This window comes from Macrotis lagotis, chromosome X (assembly GCF_037893015.1).
Source record: "Macrotis lagotis isolate mMagLag1 chromosome X, bilby.v1.9.chrom.fasta, whole genome shotgun sequence".
Taxonomy (NCBI): Eukaryota; Metazoa; Chordata; class Mammalia; order Peramelemorphia; family Peramelidae; genus Macrotis; species Macrotis lagotis.
Window position 1 is genome coordinate 246,615,552 of NC_133666.1, and position 24,348 is coordinate 246,639,899.

Below are 24,348 nucleotides of genomic sequence, written 5' to 3' on the forward strand. Positions count from 1 at the left end.
AAAAAAGGTGAATACCCCTGGATCACATGGTATGTAGAGAAGATTAAGGTATAAAACTGGAAAAGTAGGAAGACAGCAGGTTATCAAGCATTTTAAAAGTCAGACAGAAATATTTATATTTGATCCTGAAGTTGATAGGGAGTTCTGGAATTTGCTGAGTAGGAGGCTGTATTTTGATAGCTGAATAGAAGATTGGAGTGGAAAGAGAGCTGAGGCTGGCAGATCCTCTGCTAGGTTATTTCAGTAATCCAGGAATGAGGTGAAGTGATAAGAGCTTGTTCCAGGGAAGTGGAAGTGTCAAAGAAGATAGCATATGCAAAAGATGTTAAGAATACAGAATAGATAATTATTCATGATTGATTGGATGTCAGGGATGAGAGAAAATGGGGAGTCAAGGATGTCAACTGAGTGAGTAGCAGAAAGGCAGTATCCTTGGAGTAATAGGGTTGTAGGAAGAGGGCAGGACTTGGTGGAAAATATCTTGAGTTCAGTTCTTTTTTAAATTTTGAGTTTAAAATATCCATGAGACATTAGATGTCTGATCATTGGAAATACTAGATTAGAGGTCTAGAAAGAGAGTTAAAAAAGTAGATCTGGTCATCAAAATGATAGTGATTTTCCTAAGGCATAGAGCTGCTCATGACACTCCGCCCCCACCACTACTACCATGTCAGTAAACTTCAATGACTCCCTCGTGCCTTCAGAATCAAATACAAAATTCTCTTTTTGCTTTTTAAAGATGTTCATATTATATTACCTTCCACTGCTTCCTTTTCAGCCTTCTTATATCTTATTTCCCACCATATATTTTTCAATGCAGTGTGTGGCAATAATAACTTTAATAAAAGGAGTCACTAGACAAATAGAAAGAAAATCTTGAATTATGTCAGAAATAACATGACAATCCAGGGTAGATACACAATGATAAACACTGCAGAGAAGTTAAGAATGAGTCTTGAGAAACATTCTGAATTGAACAACAGAATGCTCTTTTATGACCTTGGGGAGAGTAGTTTCAGTAGTGGAGATGGATGCCAGATTTTAAGATGCTGAAATGTAAGATCAAAGCTAAGATAGTGGAAGCAGTGAGTGAGGACAGATTTTGTAGGACATGAATTTGGGAGACAGATTTAATATTTTGGGAAACCTAATCAGACTCCAAAAAGACCTCAACAGCTTAATCTACCAAGGCTGAACTAAAACTTGGCACATAGATTTTTTATTTTTTAAGTAACAGTATAAGGAGAGAAATGTCTAGAGCAGGATTTTTTAATCTGGGGTCTGTGAGCTTTTTAAAAAAGTTTTGTCAATTATATTTCAACATATTTAGGGCTTTTTTTCTAATTTGAAGATTTTTTTTGGGGGGGAGAGCATTTAAAAACATTATTCTGAGAAGGGGGTCTCTTGGTATCATTAGACTAACAAAGAGTCCATGATAACAAATATTTAAGAACCTCTATGATCTGGACAGATTTTTAAAAGTTTTAATTGGTTTCAGGATGATTATGGGTCATTGATGTGATTTGAGTGATATGACACAGATATTAGATTACTTTTAAGAAGTCTAATGTCCAAAAATTCTGTACTATGATTATTATAATTTTTTTTGGTGAGGCAATGGGATTAAATGACTTGCCCAAGGTCACACAGCTAGTAATTATCAAGTACCTGAGGTTAAATTTGAACTTGGATCCTTCTGACAACAGGGTTGGTGCTCTGTCTGCTATGCCACCTAACACCTGAGCACTTGGATATCTTTAGCTCAAGGTATAGATCTGAGAGTATATTATGATGCTTTAAAGGGGAGTTGGGGGTGAAAGGGCTGATGAAGTCTATGTATGTGGGAAATGAGAAGAGAAAATTGCTATGTTCAGAAACCTTCTCTTTTACAATTCCTAGAGTTGTGAAAAAGTAGTAAGACACCTGAAAGCCCCATTAGGTGGCCTCTCCCTAAAAAAAAGGCAAACAACTTTCAATAGTAAGTACTTTTAGAGAGTCCTTGAAAAGTACCGAATGTCTTATCTTTCCAACAACTTCCTTACATCACTTTAAAGATCCCTCTAAATTATTGTCCTGAGTTAAAAGATTCCTAGAATTAAGATAATTTCTATTTAAATTATCATTTATTAGCCTCAGAGGGCAACTAGTGGCATAGTGGATAGAGTGCCAGACTTGGAGTCAGGAAGACCCATCATCCTGAGTTCAAATCCAGCATCAGACACTAATTAGCTGTATGACCCTGGGCAAATCACTTAACTCTATTTGCCTTAGTTTCTTCATCTGTAAAATGAGCTGGGGAAGGAAATGGCAAACTACTCCAGTATCTTTGCCAAGAAAACCCCAAATGGAGTCACAAAGAGTTGAATATGACTGAAAATAAGCAAACAAAAACAACAAAAAAAAAATAAAGGCAGAGCTTCAACTTCCCTCCTTTATAATATTGAGATTATATAGGAAGTAAATTATTATTTTTGCCAGTAAGTATATTTTACATTTATGATTAGAGTCAGATTAAACACTAAATCTAGGAAAATATCAAATATCCCATGTATAGTTCTTAAAAACAATCATAGAAGCAATATGGATATAACACTGGACTTGGGAATCCAGAAAATTTGTTTTCTAGTCTTTCTAGATGGTGATTAGCTCTGCAACCCCAGGAATGTAGTCCCAGTATTTGTGGACTCCTTAGTAAAAACCTATGGAAAGCAACATAGTTCTTGTATCTTTTTATCCAGGAAATATTTAGGGTAAAACAGGGTAAGCTGGTATTATCAAGACATTTCTGTTATTTGCTTTTAAAAAAAATATGCCTCCTATTTCTCTCCCATGTTCAGTGCATGCTGCAGTCATTGCAATTAATGAAGCCATTGAAAAGGGCAATGCAGAGCAGACCATTGTAACTCTGAGGAATCCAAATGCAGTTTTAACCTCTGTGGATGATAGTCTCGCACAGGATTATCAAAAGGAACTTTGGGAAGCCAAGAAAAGAAAAGAAGAGAGTGCAAAACTAAAGGTACTTCATTAGATGTTTAGTAAATTCAAAATATAGTTAACTGTGTTCATATGTGTTGGAAATATAGTAGAATTGTTGATTGAAAAAAGTCATGAATAAATGAACATTTGAGGGATTGCTTAGTTTTGCTTTTCAGTAACAAGTCAGGATGCAGGCAGAAGGATTTGAAAATGTGTAGTGAGATGAAAAGAATAGAATTCAAACCCACAAAATATTCAATAAATTATGTTTCCATTGAAGAACTCAAGGAAAGTACTAGATATGGAATAAAATATAAAGGATGAATAATCTTTTACTTTGAAAGACCTAGAATCATTTCCTAACCTTTCTGTCAGAGAATCCTCATGCTGTTAATTGAGATAATGTTAATTCTAGCTATACTTTTCCTGAAAGTTATTGTGTGTATTTCACATAACATTAAAAATAAAAATGAAAAAATTATCTTAATTTATTTTCATTCCTCTCCCCTGCCCCCCCCCCCACTCACTCACTTGTTCAAACCTTTTATCTTGGATTTATTCTGTGCACCTCTTCACAATCATATGTCCTCTATAGCTAGTTTACTTTGGTATTCCTTCATCATTCTACATGATAAAAGTTTTAATCTTGTGCAGTAAGCATAATCTCTATCTCTGAGATGATTAAATCAGTAAATGTTCCCCTTTTTGCATCCTCAGTAAAGTTAAAAGTGTTTACTCAAGAACTTACTCTGGGAAAATCAATCTTTATCCTCAAGGGGTTCACAATAAAACTTTCTCTCTAAGGTGTTTGAGTAGATTGCAAACCACTCCGGCATCTCTGGCAAGAAAACCCCAATTGGGGTCAAGCAGAGTAGGACACAACTGAAAAACAAATGTAAATGTGGTTTGGAAAAAATTGGGCAGTAAAGAATTTTTCATAATTTCATTTTGCATCTGTTTGGCATGATGAGATTCAGTGGTACATTTAAAAATATTACCTTAAATATTTAAAACATCTTTGCTTTGGGAATCAGTGAAGATATTGTTTTTCAGAATAGCTTTATTTCTCAAGAGGAAAGAGATGTATATGAAGAACTTCTGACACAAGCAGAAATACAAGGGACCATCAATAAAATCAACAGTAAGTCCTGCTATTTTATAATAGAAGTGAATGACATTGGGAAAACTCTGAAAATTTGCATTTCTTGCACAACTACATTTGAAAGATGAGAAATAATACACAAAATGCTACTCTTGACTTTAATGGTACTTGATGGGTAATCTGGCTATGTTTTCATTAAACTTTTAGGGGGCATAGAGTTTTTTCCCTCCACTTTTCAAGTCTCTCATTTGTCAGCCCATTCTCTTAGTTGTTTCCCCCCCTCCCATCTTTTCCACTTATGAATAACTACAGTGGGGCTTTGAATTTTGTTTTGTTTTCTATTTATTTTTATATTTTGAATCTTTTTTTATTATATTCATGATTTAAACAAATTTTTTTTTTGCTAGAGAAAGAGAATACAGATGCTTCCCCAGGGTAATGTGATGGTATTCTAAAGGGAAAGTGACAGCTGCTCTTTTGTTTTATTTGGCACCTGCTTCTCCAAAAAGTTCAGTGTATAAGAACTGTTTTCTTTCAGCCTACATAACTTTAGTCCATGTCAGTGAGAATGTTGACAGGCAAGTTGAAGGCATACTGATGGCAGGTTTGAAACATACAACTCTGAACCTTTCTGAAGTCGTGCAGCTAAATTCCTCATACCTAATACAGATATGTGACTCTAAAGAACAGAAAACTCAGGTAATTAAAATAGCCATATGCTGGTTTGAATGCCTCAGCCTGCATTTTTCCCCCTGCTAATATGTCACTTCATTCTGAACCCCAGTAGAAACAGTAAGGAATTTTATTTGGATTCTACTCAAGTGAATCTAAATTACCTTGTATTCCAGAGCTTCAATAAATCCCAATGCACTCTTTGTACTAGCTTTGAATGAATTTTGCAGACTTGTATTATATTTTTTCATTGGTGTAAAGTCCAAGATTAATGCATGTGTGTCAGTGTAATTGAAATGCTTTGCTGTTAAAATGGTACTTTAATGATATTTTTAATAGAAATCTATCTATGTCGCTGATTTAAAAAAACAATAACTAGCCTGGGGGTAGGGGGAATGCTTTTTCTAAGGCAGCAACCAGCTTTGGACACATTGCTGTTTTCTGTTATATTTAACTAAATGTGAACATGACAGCAGTCAAATGCTATTCACTTAAAGAAGCATAATTTGAAGTTTCTCTATCTGATATGTTAGAGGGTCAGGTATTCCATTATGCTTGACAAAAATTAAGTAGAGGATGGATAGAGCACCGGCCCTGGAGTCAGGAGTCCCTGAGTTCAAATGCGGCCTCAGACACTTAATAATTTTTACCTAGCTGTGTGGCTCTGGGCAAGCCACTTAACCCCATTTGCCTTGCAAAAACCTAAAAAAAAAATTAAGTAGAGGAAGACATTAGTGTTTCCAGTGAGGCATTTGAGGCTCACCAACTTAGTGAGTAAATTCTTTAATAAATTTGTGTCTTCTTTTATTTTTGAAGAGTTAAAGCTCCATTTTGCTCTCAAATTTGAAAAAGAATGCATCACATCTACAAAATTTTGCTGATTCTCTCAAAGCCTAAATTGACTGACTGTCAATTTGCTTCAAATTGGCAATACATTTTAAACTGTAAAGGTATTCATGACTCAGTGGGTTGACTTTGACTAATAATAATCATAGGAACATTGAATTGTTAAATGACTTGATGACTTTAGCATAGGGAAAAAACGTTCTAAAGCTTTTGATCTCTCATTTGAAAAGGTACAGTTTATTGGAATCAAAAGTGAAAAAAATTCTTATTTTTTTAATGTATTACAGTCAAGTCTCACAAAAGATAATGAATGATGATTCACTTAAACATTTTATAATGTAGCTATTGTTCAACCTAGAGGAGTTAGTCTGCTTTATTTTTCAAACATAAATTCTAAGGTTTATAAATTTCCATCAGGATATTATGACTACAGATCTGACAGACTTCTGGGGATCATCTGAAATTAATCCATTTGCCAAAAGCTTCAGCTTGGTGTGAACTGCACTCATGTACTATTGTGGCATGGCTTTGTGTTCTCTTAGTATGATCTACTTATCCTATAAGATTTAAAAAGAGAGAGCAGAATTGTCTTGTTTGTGGGAGAAAGATATATATTATAAGTATTTTCATGCTGATTGTGATTGTTTAATATATTCAACCATATCAAGTGTTATGGTTCTGTTATAGTTAGAAAAAGGTATAATTCTTCCTTTAAAAGATTAGAAATAATTAAAATCATTCCATAATTAGACCCTTATATGAAGGGGTGGAAGTAGCCAAAGAATATAAAGATAGTAATCCAGTTTCCTTCCAAAGTCATTTTATTTGACATGTTCACTCTGATAATAATAAAGTATCCATTTTTCATAACTCTTTGTTTGAAGGAAAGACTAACTTTTGGCTGTGGGATGGATGCAGACTAGACATAAGCATTTCCTGATAGTGAGTGATGTCAGACAGTGGAATGGTTTATAGAGGAAATGTATAGGCTCCTTTTGGATGTCTTTAGAAAGAGAATAAATTTCCATCTGTCAAGGATAGGTTAGAGGTAATCTTGCCTGGAATATGTATTTGTTAGCAAGAAGACAAGTGTTGAAAAGGTCTGAAGTTTCTCTATTAAGTTTTATTCGAGTTGCCTGAACATCTACCATATGGATATGGAGTCCTACTTCTTCTTTGACTCTATTCCCCGATGGCACAAGTTGGCAAACACTCTCCCTCTTGGTTGACAGTTCATTCTAGTTCATGGTTTCTTAAAACCATGTCAAGTACATGTTTCCAAAACGTCCTCCCTGGAAACCCTGAAATTTAGTTAGGTCTAACCCGTTAGATTTTTATTCCTGGTCTACAGGCACAAAAGCCAAAGCTGTGTCTGAAGAGCCTTTTACTTTAAAAACTGGTGAATAAGCTCTTGTCTTCATAGCATTTTGTTACAATAAATCTAAGGAAGTTAATGCTTTAAATTGCATGTCTTTGGAAAGGTTGCAAAGTAACCTTTGTTTTTAAGTGTTTTCAAATGATCTAAAAACTGTGAAAGGTATCTGTACTTATAGATACTGTTACTTAAAAATAGAATACAAGGAGGAAAGTGTTGTGAGAAATATCTATTATTAGTCAATCTACACATCAAGGAGTTTTATTAACACTATGTAAGTGCTGGTTACCAAGCTAAGTACTTTCAATATGAAGAAAAGCAAAAACATGTTTATAATTATGTTTATAACTATCAAAACACATATTAATCAAATATCCAATAGTATTAATATTTTGGACATTATAGGGAAAGGCATGATTTTGTCCCTAGCTTCAAATGGATTATAGTTGAGTATCAGAGGCAAGATGAACACATCTGAAACATTATATTACAGTATAGGAATATACAAAATTACGAGACAAATTGAAAGACATATACTTCTGAACAGTTTTAGAGGATTGAGATTATTGAAGGCTAAAAGAGTTAGATGAAACAAGATGAAGTCGGACCTCAAAGGACAAATACCTTGGGACCTACAGTTTAGACACTAGGCACTCTTTTTAAGAACCCATAAGGCATTATGTGGCATTAACTTGTCTATGATTTCATACTTAAGATGAATGAGACCTTCCATTTCTAGCATCACATGGTATGGTTTACCCAGAATGTCTTGGGTACTTCCATTCCCTCCCCAAAAGGGTAGTGATCTTTTATACAAATCACTGAGAGTCAGCATGAGGAAATAATCCATATATAATCAAATGAAATTCTGACTGTAATTTGTATCCTTTTCCTCCAGGGATTATTGCTGTTGACCAAATTAATGCTGTGATTCGAGAAGGTGATCCCAGTAGCACCCTTTCTGCACTCATGAAACCTGAGGCCCAGCTGCCTGCCATTCATCCTTTTGCTGCTGTTATGTATCAGAATGAACTGTTCAACCTACAGAAACAGAATGCTTTGGTAAGACCAGAAGGATTCTGGCTACATATACCCTGACATGACAGTGCAAGAGATGAGTACTTACACACACACACACACACACACACACACACACACACACACACGCAGAAGAGTACTAAAACAGATGTGTAGGTCATTTGGTTTTGCATATGATCTTAGAGTGGGAAGAAATCCCCACAGGACAGTCAAGTCATTCATAGAATTTGCCTACTCTCTTCCCCAATAGTGACAGGCACTGATAGATCGTGCAGTAGACAGAACACTAAGCCTAGAGTCATGAAAATCTGAATTGAAATCTGACTACAGACTCCTACTGGCTGTGTGACCCTGGGCAAGTCACTTAACCTTTCTCGGTTTTCTCAATTGTAAAATAAAGATAATAACAGCATTTGCCTTGCAAAGTTGTTATCATCATTTATCTGTTCTATGCTCTAGACAATTCTCTGTGACCATAAATTATAATGGGGGGAGTTTGTTCATCCAAGAATACCATATTAATAAAATCACAGATCCATTTCTTATCTCCTGTTCATATCTAATTGTTAGAAAATGTTTTGGGGCAGCTAGGTGGTGCAGTGGATAGAGCACCGCCCCTGGAGTCAGGAATACCTGAGTTCAAATGCAGCCTCAGACACTTAAAAATTATCTAGCTGTGTGGCCTTGGGCAAGCCACTTAACCCTATTGCCTTGCAAAAACTAAATATATATATATATATATACACATATATATGTATGTGTGTGTGTGTGTGTTAAAAGCAAATGTTTCTATATTTGGGACTGGAATTCATCTCTCTATAATCTCTAACCAGTAGTTCTAATTTTTTCTTGTGTGATTATGTAGTATAACCCCATATTTCCATAAGACCACTTTTCAGGTATTTGATAACCAGTCCCACAATAAAAAGGAGATTGGGGAGGATATTTCCATCATTCACCATACCTGTGGAGACTGAGATGCTCAAAACTGTTATTGTGTTTTCCCCAACTGATGGCTGTTATTGCTTTAGAGCAAAGTTGATTGTATTTGTAAGGCAATGACTTCTAATGTCCATGGTAGAAATACTGGATTATCTGTAGCTTATTCATTTTTACTGACAAAGTTGCCCAATGACTATAATAGTCACTTTTAAAATTCCTGACATTTGAATAACTGACTACTCTGAAATACTGATTTTATAAAGATTTCTTGAAGCCAGTTTGCTTCTACTATGTAGAAGGCACTAAATTATATATTGTAGCTATAGACATGAAAAAAAATAGCACAATCCCTTCCTTCAAGCAAATTAAGAGCCCATGCTGTGTTGTGTGTGTGTGTGTGTGTGTGTGTGTGTGTTTAGTATTTTAGATGTTGTGGGTTCCCCTTTTTTCTTCTTTCCCAAAATTGTTTGCTTCTGTCTGCTGTTCACTGGAATCTTATTTGGTTAAATGCCTGTCTATCTTCTGGCACTCATTCCACAGTTTACTACCAAGTTTGTGTTTATAGTATGTATAAGTATCTCAAAGCACAAGTAAAAAGTAACTATGGTACCAAAGTAGAATTTGTATTATCATGGCTCATAAGTCCAGTGCAAAGTTGGATTTTAACATATGAGATAAAGGGTAAATTGATACTTGGACAAATTTGAGACCCATATCTTGGAAGCCTTCAATGTTTTTTGGAAGCCTCTCCCTAGTAGTAAACTGAGACATGGCAATTTCCTGTCATTCTATAATTATATGATTAATCTTATTCTGGAATTCCTTATTCTCTCTGGCCATACTGATTTGCCTTTGAATCTAAATCTTTTGGGGTTTGTGGATAGTTATATCAAATGGAATTTATCTAATTATTTACCATCCCTTCATGAATCCCTGTGCTATTTTTAAAATCAGTTATTGATTCTTTCAACATATTCCAGATTCTTCCAGAACAAAAAGGTTTGTAGTAGACTTGTCAGGTTATGATCCAGGACTAGATGAATATTTCCTCTTTTTTAATACCTGAAGATTGAATGATGTATTCAATTTTAACACTAGAGAAGACATATTGCACATTCAATCTAACAGTGGCAAGCCAGAATCCCACCAATAGACACAAAGGAAACCATTCAGATGAGCATGGGGCTAAGTACCATGAAGAATGCTAAGTGGTCCATAATAATGGAGTAATTGCTATATAGACTGATTACCTTAGAGAAGAAATTCCTAAAGAATAAGGGGGAGAACAGGTATGCAGTGATACTTTCTGTAAGACCATCCAGCCTAATCAACTAGTTAGTTACCTGAATAATCAGTCATCTGTATTTCTTTTGAATGCTAGAATGCTGAGTCTGGGCTTGAGTACTGATAAATTCTGACTAGGGCAGCTAGGTGGCACAGTGGATAGAGCACCAGCCCTGGAGTCAGAAGGATCTGAGTTCAAATGCAGTCTCAGATTCTTAATCTAGCTGTGTGACCTTGGACAAGTCACTTAACCCTATTGCCTTTCTAAAAAAACCTGATAAATTCTGAGGTCACCAGCATTAAGTTGAGAGACTATGACTCCAGCCCATCTCCATACTCAATATTGATAGGCACATTCAATGCAGACTTCTCTGGATAGACTCAGTCATGCACAAAATTGATTTTCTGAAAGTCCATTTTTCAATACACCTTCAGTATTGCCAACTTATTCCCAGTGGTTCTTTGGATCCATTGGATGGATCTACGTGATTTCTCCACCTTCTTTTACAATTAAAACAATTGTTTCACTACCCTTTCTTCACCCAGGCCTTCAGCATTAATCATTGTTCTAAGATTTAGTAGTCATGATGCATTGATTGAGCCCTTAACTTCTGAAATTTAGTTTCATTAATATATAAGGATAATAGTATCCAAGTTAATCAGTCTAGCAGATTGAAGACCATCTAAGCTAATGCCTCCAAAGCTTTCTACACCTTAAAGTGCTATGGCTTCCTTAATGTCCCAAATGCATGTAACATTTTCTCATGTGGCCCACAATCACCTTGTAAAAATGTCAGTTGCTATCATTCTGATGGACTGCAATGTTATTCCTTGACCATTCACATTGTTTTTTGAAGCTTCAACAGCAAGCACCATTAGCAAAGATGTGCTTAATGAAGTTTGCTTGTTTCTTTTAAGCTATATTTTCTGAAGGGTGGCTAGGTGGCACAGTAGATAGAGCACCAGCCCTGGAGTCAGGAGTACCTGAGTTCAAATCTGGTCTCAGACATTTAATAATTACCTAGCTGTGTGGCCTTGGGCAAGCCACTTAACCCCATTTGCTTTGCAAAATTCTAAAAAAAAATAAAAAAATAAAAAATAAAAAAATAGACTATACTTTCTGTAATAACTGAAAAAACTTCTCACCATTGGTATGTCTTCTAACAGAACTACCTGACCCATGAGGAACTTTCCATTGCAGTTGAAATGTTGTCTGCTGTGGCTTTGCTCAACCAGGCATTGGAAAGCAGTGATCTTGTACCTATACAGAATCAACTCCGAAATCCTTCATTAGGCTTCAATAATCTGGATGAGAAATGCTTGGAACGGTAAGGAACGTTTCATTCCTTTCAGCTCTTTTTAAATGCATAGGTGAGATTTTGGCATCATTTCCTCTAGGAAGGTCTGATTTCAGGGATGAGGTCCTTTTCATCAAATCTTCTTTAAAAGACTTTGTTTAGGGGCGACTAGGTGGTGCAGTGGATAAAACACCAGCCCTGGAGTCAGGAGTACCTGGTTTCAAATCTGGGGTCAGACACTTAATAATTTCCTAGCTGTGTGGCCTTGGGCAAGCCACTTAACCCCATTTGCCTTGCAAAAAAAACCCTAAAATAAAAATGAAAGACTTTGTTTATTGGTCTTATATGTTTTGATTGATCACAATGTATTAAAAATGTTGAACTAGATTGTCTTCACCATGCTTTCTTTTGCCAAAAAAATGTAGGGTTGTTTCAATTCAGCTATGTATGATGTAAGGGAGGATCATCGATTGCTATCAATTTCATGTCATTTAATGTAAAGCTGTTATCCTGGGTTTTCTATCAATTCTCACATGTCATGTAACATGATAACGAAGAAGTCAGAAAATCCTGACTTTGAGTCCTATACTGCCAGTGTGAGCTGACCAAAATTGATCTCTCACAGTATCCCTGGCAACTTTCTGCATTGGTGGATCGGATCAGCTCCCCTCCCCCGACACACCCACCAATGTCACATATCTTGCTATAAAAGGAGAAGAAACAAACACTGAAAGTATCAATCTTCATTTTGGCTTTTTCTTGGGAAACTATAGAATCCTTAAAATTAGATTCCAAACCACAACTGCTGTTCCTTTCATTTGATGCTCCCAGAATTCACTTCTGGACAACAAAGACACAACCTACTTTACTGTAGGTCAGATTATTGTTCTAAACTGAAGTGAAAAATTTGAGAAACATTCCTGAATAAGTTAAAGGCAAAACCAGTAATGTTTCATCATTTATGGTTATAACCACCAGAGGGAGATACAGCCTCAGCTCTCCTAATTTTAAAATCTGGTTTTCTCTAAATCTAGGATCTAGAATGGAAATATACGTTAGAAATCACCTTCCCAGAAATTTTGTCCTTACAGGTTGCTTTTTTGGTAACCAGAAAGTTTCAGTTAAGAAGAATTTGTGGTCAGTTATTATCTAATAGTCATGCTAACTACTATCTTGCTAAGAAAATTCTACTATTATATGTTTAACACATAGCATGCATAAACTGTATCAGATTACTTGATGTCAAGGAGCTGGTAGGAAGAGAGAGTAAAATGTGGAACTCAAAATCTTACAAAAAATGAATGTTGCAAACTATCTTTACGTGTAATTAGGGAAAATAAAGAAAACAATAAATTCAAGATAAAGAAGAAAATTCCATTATTTAATTTGGCTCTTGCTCAAGGGGCAAAAAGCTCATCCACTAAGACTCAGAAAAAGGACTTAACCTCTGGCTAACTTTTCTTCTCTGCCAGGTTACCTAATGCATGTTATTAACTACATCTTAAAATTGTAATAAAAGGCCTATGTCCATTTTTCTATAAACTAGATAGAGAAAAGGAGATCAATTAGTATCAATTATTTTGATTTATTTTTAGTTTGATTATAGAATTAAACTCTTTAGGAAAAGCTAGCCTTCATGGCTAAGCCAGACTAACAACGATAGTCTCTTAAAGTTTAAATTACCTATAGATTTAGTTTGAGAAGACCTTATCACTTAGTAGTGGATAATTTAGAATAAGACATAATAAAATGATTATAGAAATATTCTTTTTGTTAAAAAAAAAAAAGCTAAATTCTAATTTCTAGCAGAAAGGGAAGATGACCCAAAAGGTCGGATTTCTCTTTCTGGAATAATGGGAGTTTGAACAAAGGCAGGTCTTGAGTCACTTAAATTCCTCTGCCTTGGTTTCCTCATTTCTATAAAGAGAGTAAGTAAAATAGACAATTTCTAAATTGCCTGATGCATGAGGAGCTGTCCATTGCAATAGAAATGTTGACTGTTGTCTCTCAACCAGGTACTGGAAGTCAATAAACTAAGAGTAGCAATATTTCTCCTAGACTGTAAGGGCTATGAGGGGAGAAATGATCTCATAAATTTTTAATATTCTCTCTTTCTAATAAAGGTACTGAGAAGACAATGAAAAACTCTTTTCATTTTCATCCCTTTTAAAAATGACTATTTTATGAGTTGAGATAGCTTCAAGTAGATAATGGTCAAAAAGTGTACAAGATGAAGTGTGTTATTCATATAACTAAAAATAGACTAGTGTTGCTGGATTTTAGAGTGCAAAGAATATCAGTTTTTTAAAAAAAGCATTTGCTAGGTATTTTCACTTTTATGTGCCAGTAACTCTGCTAAGTTCTGGGTATAGAAAGAAGGATAAGATCTTGGTTCTTGCCTTTAATGAGTTCACACTTAAATGGGGGTAGAGGAGACAAATTCAAAGACCTAAATACCTGACTTGAGAGGGCAAAACCAAGATGACAGTATGAAGGCAGGAATTACTGGAAACTTGTTCCCCATAAAACTCCAAAAGCCATCAAATTACAACTCTAGCCAAAATTTAGAGGGGCAGAACCCAAAGAAAGACTGAGTGATACAATTTTCCAGTCCAAGACAACTTAGAAGTTCCATGTGAGAGCAGCTAGGTGGCGTAGTCAATAAAGCACCAGCCCTGGAGTCAGGAGTACCCCGGTTCAAATGAGGTCTCAGACACTTAATAATTACCTAGCCTTGTGGCCTTGGGCAAGCCATTTAACCCCATTTGCCTTGCAAAAACCAAAAAAAAAAAAAAAAAAGTTCCATGTGAAAGGTCTGTTTCACTGGGTTCAGGGAGTTGGGAAAAGCCACTGCGAGCACAGCCGCAGCTGCAGTGCAGCACAGCCAGGCTAGGGGGCCTGGATCCCTGAGGGCGCCTGGGTCAGTGGCAGAGGGGGTGGTTTCCAGACCTCCTGGCCCTGGGATCACCAGGAACAACTTGAAGGGTTGGTGAGAGAATGCTGCCACACTAGAGTGAGGGCAGAGCAAGGGTTAGCCTCAGGGTAACCCTGTGGTGAGAACCTGCTGCAGGAATGGGGAAGCCAGCCTGCTCCTCCAGAGCACAACCCACAGAGGGGGGAGACTGCAGAGATCTCTGTGCTCTCCCTGGGACAGGACTCAGCTATTCATAGTTTGGACTGAAAGCCTCTCATAAGACCCTGGAGGAATAAAGGTCCCAGTGGGGTGTCCCAAAACACCCCCAAAGCTTTGGAAGTGTGGTAATTTAGTCATAGGCTGAGGAACTGAGCAAACGACTGAAAAAGAATCCGACTATAGAAAATCACTTTGCTCCCATGGAGGATCAAAATACATACTCAGATGAAGACAAAATCGAAGCTTCTGCATCCAAAACCTCCAAGAGAAATAGAAAATGGGCTCAGGCTATCGATGAGCTCAAAAAAGACTTTAAAATCAATTAAGGAAGGTATAAGAAAAATTGGGAGGAGAAATGAGAGCAACGTAGATAAATCATGAAAAACAAGTCAGCAACTACATTAAGGACTCGTAAGGGCTTGGAATATGATACTTCAGAAGGCAAAAGAGCTTGGTTTACAATCGAGAATCAACTACCTAGCAAAACTGAACTTCCTCTTTCAGGGGGGAAAAATGAACTTTCAATGAAACAGGGGACTTTCAAACTTTCCTATTGAAACAACCAGAGCTGAACAGAAAGTTTGATCTCCAAGTATAGGACTTGGGGGAGACCATAGAGGGGGTGGATGAGAAGGACTAGTTATGAGAAACTTAATGATGTTGAACTGCTTGTATTCCTGCATGGGAAGACGATACTGATAACTCATATGAACTTTCTCATTTATAAGCATATATAGAAGGAGCATATATAGATAAGGTACAGGAAGGAACTGAACATAATGGTATAATGTAGTAAAAAGATAGTCAATGAGTGATAAAGGAAAGTACTGGGAGGAAGAGAAAGGAGAGGAAGAAGGGGCTAAGATATTTTACATAAGAGTCAAGAAAAAGTTTATATAATGAAGTGTAACTGGAGAAGGTGAGGGGGAATTTGAGTGAGCCTTCATTCTCATCAGAAATGACTCAGAGAGGAAATAACATACACTTAATAGGGTATAGAAATCTATCTTACCCTAGAGAAAAATGAGAGGAAAGGGTTGGGATGGGGGAAACATGGAGGAGGGAAGGGGGGAATAGATGATAGAAGAGAGGGAAGATCGTGGGAGAGGGTACTCAGATACAAACACATTTCTGAACAGGGACAGGATGAAAGGAGAGAGAGAATGGAATAGATGAGAGTGGGGATGAATAGAGTAGAGGGAATACAGCTAGTGATAGCAACTGTGGGAAAAAATATTAAAACAACTTCTGGTGGCTATGATGGTGAAGGCAACTCACCCCAGAGACAGAGCCATTGGAATCTGAACACATACTGAAGTACACTTTTTTCCCCTCTCTCACTATTCTTGAGGTTTTTCATCTTTTTTTTGGGGGGGGGGCAGGGGCTTATGATTACTCTTACAACCAGATTATTGTAATATAATAAAATAAACAGAAAAAAAGAAAGAAAAGACCTATGCACATACAAGATAGATTCAAACTAGATGAAAAGCAAACTCTGAAGGGAAGGCATTAGAAGCTTGATACCAGAAAAATCCTCCTGCAGGACGTGGGATTTCAGTCAAATATTAAAGAAAGGGTATTTGGAGACAAAGATGATGAGATAGGAAAAGCAGACAAGGAGACAAGAGGAGATTGTTAATTTTTGCTCAAAATTATATTAACTATCTTTTAAAAGAATATTAAACAGATCAATTATAGTAGTATTTGAAGAATTCCTTATCTATGTATTATTAGTCCTAAAGGCAAGGTCTATTCTAACTATAACATTTTATGCTTATATATGATTATCAGTTTATTTCTTTTTTATTTAGAGCCATGAAATTCCTTTGTTTTCTGTGTTGTTCCTTTTTGTTCTCTTTTAATGTCAGAAAATTAATTTATTTCCTGTGAATTCATGCTAATGATCAATCAAGAAGCATGTTTTGTGTGTAAAAATTTACTTTTCTTTACAGATAGTTAGGCACAGTAATAGTTTTGGTCATTTTTTCTAGGTTTTTAGATTAATTTTTTTCAACTATCAAGTGTTTAGCTCTCTTATCACATCTTCTTGCTTAGCCAATTGTTGTTGCTGATCATACAAGTGGAATCAATGGTATAGTTCTCATTCAGAGCACTTTGAGATAAAATAAGCAAATTTTAGAAAGAAAAGTAATGAATTCTTTGCCATGACTGCCACCTGAGAATTTTCCCAAAGAATTAGTCTTACAAATCTCTAAATAATCTAAGAATATACTGTGATGCTCCAGAAAGAATATTGTATTGAGTCAGAAAACCTGAGTGAGGGTCCCACTTTTGCTCCTTACTTTCTGTTTCTTCTTTGACAGGTCACTTCATAGAGAGATTTGCCTTCTTTATAAATCCTAATTAGTTTTATACAGTCAAACTTGATGTCAAAATGTGCCTTGTAGACTAAAGTGTATGTTTTTTGAATGAGAATCAAATGTTATGTTACTCTCAAAGGACTTTCTGATTAAACAGCAAAGAACATAGCCAACTAAGCAATACACCAAGAGTTACACAGGGGCCAAGGCTGGTATGTAGCAAGAGAGGGATTTGGATGGGTTTAGCTTTTGTGGTTTTTTGAGCAGGATGTATGTACAGAGCCAAGGAATTCTGGAGAGAGTGAACAGCAACTTTAACTATGTGACCTTTAGAGGTGGTGTGACATGATGAAAACAGCTCCAGAGCTGGTGTCCTAAACTTTAAACCTAGCGCTATGACCTAGGTTAGGTCTGAAACTTTCTCAATTTAACTTTCTTCATCTCTAACAAGGATAACAAACAGGCTTACTTTGTGAGGTTATTGTGAGAATCAAATAAGATGCATATAGCTAAAAAAAAGTCTGTGAATAAACTAAATCAAATTGGTAGTGGTAGTTAGATTTTTAAGAAATTTGATGTTGGAAAAGTTGAATTTAATGTCTGTGATAATGAATATGAAAGTGCCTTGTAAATTGTAAAGATAGATAAATAAGAAAGGTAGAGATGAGAAATGGGGAGATTGGGAAAGGCAGGGGAGGGAGGAGATGACAAAGTCTGGGAAGTCAGGAGCAGAATTTGGAGAGAAGTGAGTATGGATGATCTAAGAACTTTAATAAATTGTGGTCCTTTGGTGGGGGGGAGTGTGTGTGTGTGGTGGGTAGGTGATTGAAGGAGAGAAGGAAAATCTGATTCAGACCTGTGATTTCATCAGTGTAGGGAAATTGTGTATAGGTACTACTTTCCCTGATGATATTAGCAAGTCATCTGTCTGTAACTTGCTTTTCCTGGAAGCATTGAAGAAGTTGAAAGAAGGAACTTGCTCCTTGTTACAAAAGCTAATTTTATTTATCAAAGTCTTGATTTGAACCATGTCTGTTCATTCATATCACACAAGCAACTCCAATTCACGTACAAAAATGAAACTTGCTTATTCCCTACCTAAACCATTATCTCCTCTAGTTTCTCTTTTTTCTATACCATTTGCTATCCTTTTACTTCCTTGGATTTCTAACATAGTAGTCATTCTTATTCTTCATTCTCCTCCTCTCTCCTCACACTCAACATGAAGGCAGTTGCTATGACCTATTAATTAAACATTTTCCTAAAAAACATCGAATGTAATTTCCTTCAATTTTACTTGGTAAGTGTTTAAATTAATATCATTGTAATGAGGAAACTAGGAGCACAGAAGATAGAAGCATTGAACCAAGAATCAGTCAACCTTGTGTTCAAATTTGACCTGAGATACTTATTAGCAATTCCTTCACTTCTATCTGCTACAGTTTCCTAATCTGCAAAATGGGATTATTGCAAGGATTAAATAAAATAATATTTATAAAGTGCTTTTCAAGCATTTATTAAAAGCTTTATAGAAATGCTATTACTCATCTTTTTGATGACACTTTGAGGATAGAATATTTGGTTTCAGTTACCTTGTTCATTCTACTTTCCCAGCATCCCTTACATTCATTGTCCATTGACACAGCTACTAACCTAATTCAATCCTATATCTGTTCTCACCTAGACCTGCTTTCAGTTTATCCTCACTCCAGCCATTCTACATACAGCTGATCCTACAGTATAAACCTGATCATATCTTTATCTTTCTCATTAATCTTTATTGGGCCTCTCTTACATGAAGGATAAAATATAAGCTGCTTTCTTTGGTACCTAAAACCCTTTATAGAATGGCATCCTTTACTGTATTCATTTTAAATTATTCTATCTTTTATAATGTACATACTAGTAATAACAAGAGATCAGAGATTCTTTTGTTTTGACTTGATGTCTTCAAGCATGGCCCACAGATGTGGTCCACCGACTGCTCTGCATTTATAAAAGTTAGCATTTTATATATGCTCATTATTGAATTATATTGAAGACTAGACCCCCTATCAAGTATTTACCATGTTGCCTTACTTTTCTAATCTAGTTTCTAATGTTTAATTTTTATTATGTGTGTTAGATTTAGTCAATTTTGTATAAACACAAAAGGTAAATTAAGGTTTTTAATAGAATTATGGTGATTTTTGTCTTCTACAGCTATGCTAGTACACTCCTGTCCATTAAAACAGAAGCCTCGTCCCAAGGACAAGATAACTTGAGCTGGAATGAAATCCAAAATTGTATCGACATGGTTAATGTGGAAATTCAAGAAGAAATTGAAAGTAAGTGCAGTGAGTTGTTTTTCAGAATGGTTGAGGAAGTAGTCATTCTGGATAATGAAAGTTTGCCTTTAAAGTAATTACTCAATTTTTTTTTTTGGCCATTTTTGTGAAAATTGTCCTACTATTTATTTGTTTGTTTGGTTGGTTGGTTGGTTTTTGCAAGGCAAATGGGGTTAAGTGGCTTGCCCAAGGCCACACAGCTAGGTAATTAGAAAGTGTCTGAGGTCGGATTTGAACTCAGGGACTCCAGACTCCAGGGCCGGTGCTCTTTCCACTGCACCTCCTAGCCACCCTATCCTACTATTTATTACATGATTTTTTGCCTTTGTAAATGAAGAGATTTGGATTAGATGTTTTTAAGGTCCCTTCTAAGTTTGACGTTTTTATATGGTAATGGATATAGTTTAATTTTTTCTCAACTATAAAACTTTGATCATCATATTCATCACCAACTGTGATGGAATTGTATGTAAAGAATGTGGGATGTTGGATTGGACATTTATTCAGTCAAAGAAACCAGTAGATGGATGATGGCATCATAGCTAAGAATGTTAGATCCAGAATTGAGAAGACTTGAGTTCAAATCTTGTTTCCGATACTTGCTAGAGGTGTGACCCTGGGCAAACTGTTTAACCCTTTTCTTCCTCGGTTCCCTCAACTATAATGTGGGAAAATAATAGGACCTACATCCCAGAGTTGTAAGGATCAAATGTGATAATATTTGTAAAGCACTTAGTAGCCTGGAGCCAGTCACATAGTAGGTGTTTCATAAATCCTTGTTTCTTTTTCTTCCCTTTCTTGAATAAATTGGTGACATCATTTTAGATTATGGGTATCATTTCAATAAAAATCAGAAAATTTTTTTTCCATTACTAGCTTTATCAATCACTAAGTCCTTTGTGACTTTTGGAAAAATTACTTGACCTCTCAGGACTGCAATTTTTTAATACATAAAATGAGAATTTTGTACTAGATTACCTCTAAGCTCCCTTGTGGGACATTTTAAGCTTTATTTTCTCATATTTGCCTCTCTGTCTTGTTACCTTCTCTGTCCTAGACATTATCTTTGACTTGTTAGCAGTAACTTGTCTTAATTTCTCTGAATTCATAAGAGTTACATAGCATTCTTTTTCCTCATGTTGTTGACTTATTTACATTGTTTTTAGTGAGTTTTGATGGAATATACCTTCCATTTAATGCTTTTGGGTAGAGGAGCAAGTTATGTTGAAAAATACTTGTTCTCTGCAAGTCGTGTTATTTAGTTGTTTTAGGTTCATTTAAGGTAGTTAGGAAGAAATTAACAAACTGTAACATAATTGGTCCCTTGTAAAATTTGTATTTTGGTCCCAAATTTGGCATAAAATACTCAGCACTGGGATGAAAGGGAAAAAAAAATTCATCACTGAATTAAATAATTTGGTGATGGTTACTTTTTTTTTTTTAGGTTTTAGCATGACAATGGGGTTAAGTAGCTTGCCCAAGGCTCACAGCTAGGTAATGATTAAGTGTTTGAGACTGGGATTTGAACTCAGGTACTCCTGACTCCAGGGTCAGTGCTCTATCCACTGCACCACCCAGCAGCCTTGATAGTTAATTTTTAAGCCATATAAACCTTCTCATGTCTTGAAATTTGCAAACCTCTCTTAGAATGACATAGCTGGCCTAGACTACTGTAGCTGCTCAAAATACTTTTGCCTCTTTTTATGGGCCTGGAGCCTGAGAATCTGCCCTTATCTTTTCATCAAGGATCACTCATCTCAGATTTGGTCTGGATATTCTAGACCTGATCAGGCTAAGTGATGCTTGATAGCTTTCTGTGAGTCAGGACTGTACAGAATTTGAGCAATTTTCTTTCTCAAACCTTGATGTTGAATAATGTGGAGAGACAGATATTGTACTACTACATCAATTTTCCCATTTTTGTTCCTTTCAGCTTGTTTACTGTTTCACCCCTCCCTCCAGTGGGGCACAGTACAGCAGTCCTACAATGATTTTGGAAATCTGCCGGACTCAGGCAGAGAGACTTAGGCTAAAATTCCCTCTCTAACACTTACTACCTGTGTATCTACAGACAGCAATTTAAAGTTGAAAGGGATCTCATTGGTCAAGCAACCCCACACACCACTAACTAACCCTTGTGGTTACATGATTCATTCAAATTTTTTTTTAATTTTGTGTGTGTGTGTGCATATATATGTATTTACATAAAATTTATATATATATACATATATATATATATACACACACACACACACACATTTTATGTGACTTCTTCAAAATTTAATTTGCCTCATTATCATGCTGTTCTCAGGTATCCTTTTTGGGGCAATTGAATGTATTTGAGGCCACTGAAATACTTATCCTTTCATATATCACTAAGCTCCTCCTACAGTTTTTCTTCTTGAGGGTAACCATCCCTGCTTTTCTGGCCATAATCATTGCTTCTGTTTCTCATTATTGATGAACTTTTGCACTCTCTAACCTGATTCTCTATTCAATTTTCTACTCTTCATGTACTCTCCTTTTATAGCTTACCATCTCAACATAGCAGCCACAATAGGCATTAATAATATTTGTTGAATTAAAAATGATGCTTATGACTACCCAATCTAAATTTCTGGACCTGGTTTGTCCCTCTCCCCACCCCAGTCTCCCACTACTTTTACCCTTCCCCAAACTTCAGACCTGTATCTGCAGCTTTCTGATAGTATTTTGCTGGCCCTTTTTATTTAACATGTTGAAAATCAAACTCATTCTTCCTTTCTTGCTTCACTGCTCTATAAATGTAGCCCTGGGCTTCTCTCCTCAATGAATGATACTGTTCACCAGACACCCAGAATCTGCTCTATTCCATTTTCATTCCTTCATTAAAAGCATCATCATTACAGTACATTCTTCACAGCAGGCCCTGGAGCCTTCTACCTACTCTATTTCATGCAGTGAACAGTGGTGCTGATCTTGTTTGCCAGCAGTTATATAGTAACCCAGGGGAAAACAGAATTACTCTGATCTCTAGTGCTTCTTGAAGAATGGACAATGCCCCTGGACTATGTTGAAAAAGGACTATGTCTGGGTTGCAGACCTAAAGCAGAAGAAAAATCAGTATGGTGAAGTTAAGGTCCCTGCATCTGTCTTCACCAATCTGCCTCTTGTAGGTATTCACAAGCAACCCTTTCTCCAATCCACATACATATGTATAGTGTTATAATATCCTGTTTAGTCTGGCACACTCATGCTCCCTAATCAGAAGGACTGGAGAAGAAGGGTGACTAGGTCCTTGTACGGTCTCTACCCATGTGGACAGTGAAAAAAGTCATCAAACTATTTTTAAGTAGAAGAAAAAAAGGAAATCATTTTCCCTCCACATCTAAACACATACATACACACACACACAAACACACACCACACACACACACACACACACACACATACTACCAACATTGTGAACAACAACAGAAACAGCACACTCTTCTTTCCAAATGCCTTTTTTTTTCTGTTCTTGGTACCACCATCCTTCCCCCCCCCCCCCCCCCCGGCTTTTGACTCCAGCCTTGCAAAAGACTTTTAAAATCATTTTTGATTTTTAATTATTCTCAATTTGACAAACAAGAACTTTCCATATATAAGGGGGGGGGAAGTGAATTGGTTATCAAACTACAAATTTCCATCTTTTCTAGCCTGTTTCCTTTATTAAAGTATGTAACAAATTTAGTATATTTTCAAAGCTATCCTATTTATGTCTCCCTCTGAACCTGTCCTTCTGTGAATGCTTTAAATATTGTTTTTCTTTTTTCATTCTTTCCCTTTCCTCATGCCCTTAAAAAATGAAAATTTTCCCTTATAACAAATAAACAGTCAAGAAAAACAGATTCATCCATTGACCATGTCTCAAAATGCATTTCTCATTCAACACCTCTAGTCCATTATCTTTCAGAAGAAGAGAAAAATGATTTATCAATTTCCTCAAGATCTTTTATAATTATTTTCTTTAGAATATTGTAGTCATTTTACAAATTGTTCTCTTGGTTTGATTCACTTCATTACATTGGTTCATACAAGGGGGCAGATCACTGACCCTGGAGTCAAAAGGACCTGGGTTCAAATCTGATCTCAGACACTTAATGATGACCTAGCTGTGTGACCTTGAGCAAATCACTTAACCCCATTGCCTTGCAAAAATAAGAAAAACACAAAAAATATTGGATCATACAAACTTTCCAAGGTTTCCCTAAAACTATCCCTCTTGTCATTTCTTGCAAGGCAATAACATTGTATTTATATGTAATCATTACTAATGTTTAGTTTTCTTATGTTCTTGACTTAACATTACTGGGATTCTATGTACCAGTGTAGCCATTATGGTCATTGTATAATGCACAGGGTAAAGATAAATTTAGACAAAATCTAAAGACTGAATCTCCAGGTTTGGGAATCAGTTACCTTTCTTTTTCTTTTTTTAGGTTTTTTTTAGGCAAACAGGTTAAGTGGGTTGCCCAAGGCCACACAAGCTAGGTCATTATTAAATGTCTAAGGCCAGATTTGAACCCAGGTACTCCTGACTCCAGGGCTGGTGCTTTATCCACTGTGCTACCTAACTGCTCCCATCAGTTACCTTTCTTCAGAGCACTGTTGACAGTTGCCTCCAATCAGATGCCAACTTCTTTTATCTTTAAATCTACAGTCTTCTCTCATCTATTCACTCCTTTCCATTTCTTTGATTGACATCCTAGATAGTACTCTGAATTCTGGCAACTGCATACTGATTGTTCTCCCTTCCTCTAGTCTCCTTCTTCTTCTAATGTACTCTTTACTTTGTGACCAAATTAGTTTTTCTAAATCAGCTTAGATCATGTTTACTAACATACCCCAAACACATTAGTCATTTCAACCTGCTTTTAGGATGAAATCCTAACTGCTTAGCTTAACCTTCAAGGTTCTCTATGATTTGATTCTAACTTAACTTTGCAGCTTTTTAAAACCATTTCATAGAACATGTATCAGACAGTTACCTTCTTCATCCAGTACTAAAAG

General features: G+C 36.1%; 1 protein-coding gene across 1 annotated transcript in view; it reads left to right on the forward strand.

Annotated features, from left to right (window-relative positions):
* The window catches only part of IQGAP2 (IQ motif containing GTPase activating protein 2), a 347,950-nt gene that overhangs the window by 204,738 nt on the left and 118,864 nt on the right, over positions 1 to 24,348 (forward strand). The window contains exons 8-12 of the mRNA XM_074204624.1: positions 2,838 to 3,016; positions 4,030 to 4,117; positions 7,870 to 8,033; positions 11,403 to 11,563; positions 19,193 to 19,317. Of these exons, the coding sequence (XP_074060725.1) occupies positions 2,838 to 3,016; positions 4,030 to 4,117; positions 7,870 to 8,033; positions 11,403 to 11,563; positions 19,193 to 19,317 (717 nt within the window). The remainder of the gene's footprint in view (positions 1 to 2,837; positions 3,017 to 4,029; positions 4,118 to 7,869; positions 8,034 to 11,402; positions 11,564 to 19,192; positions 19,318 to 24,348) is intronic.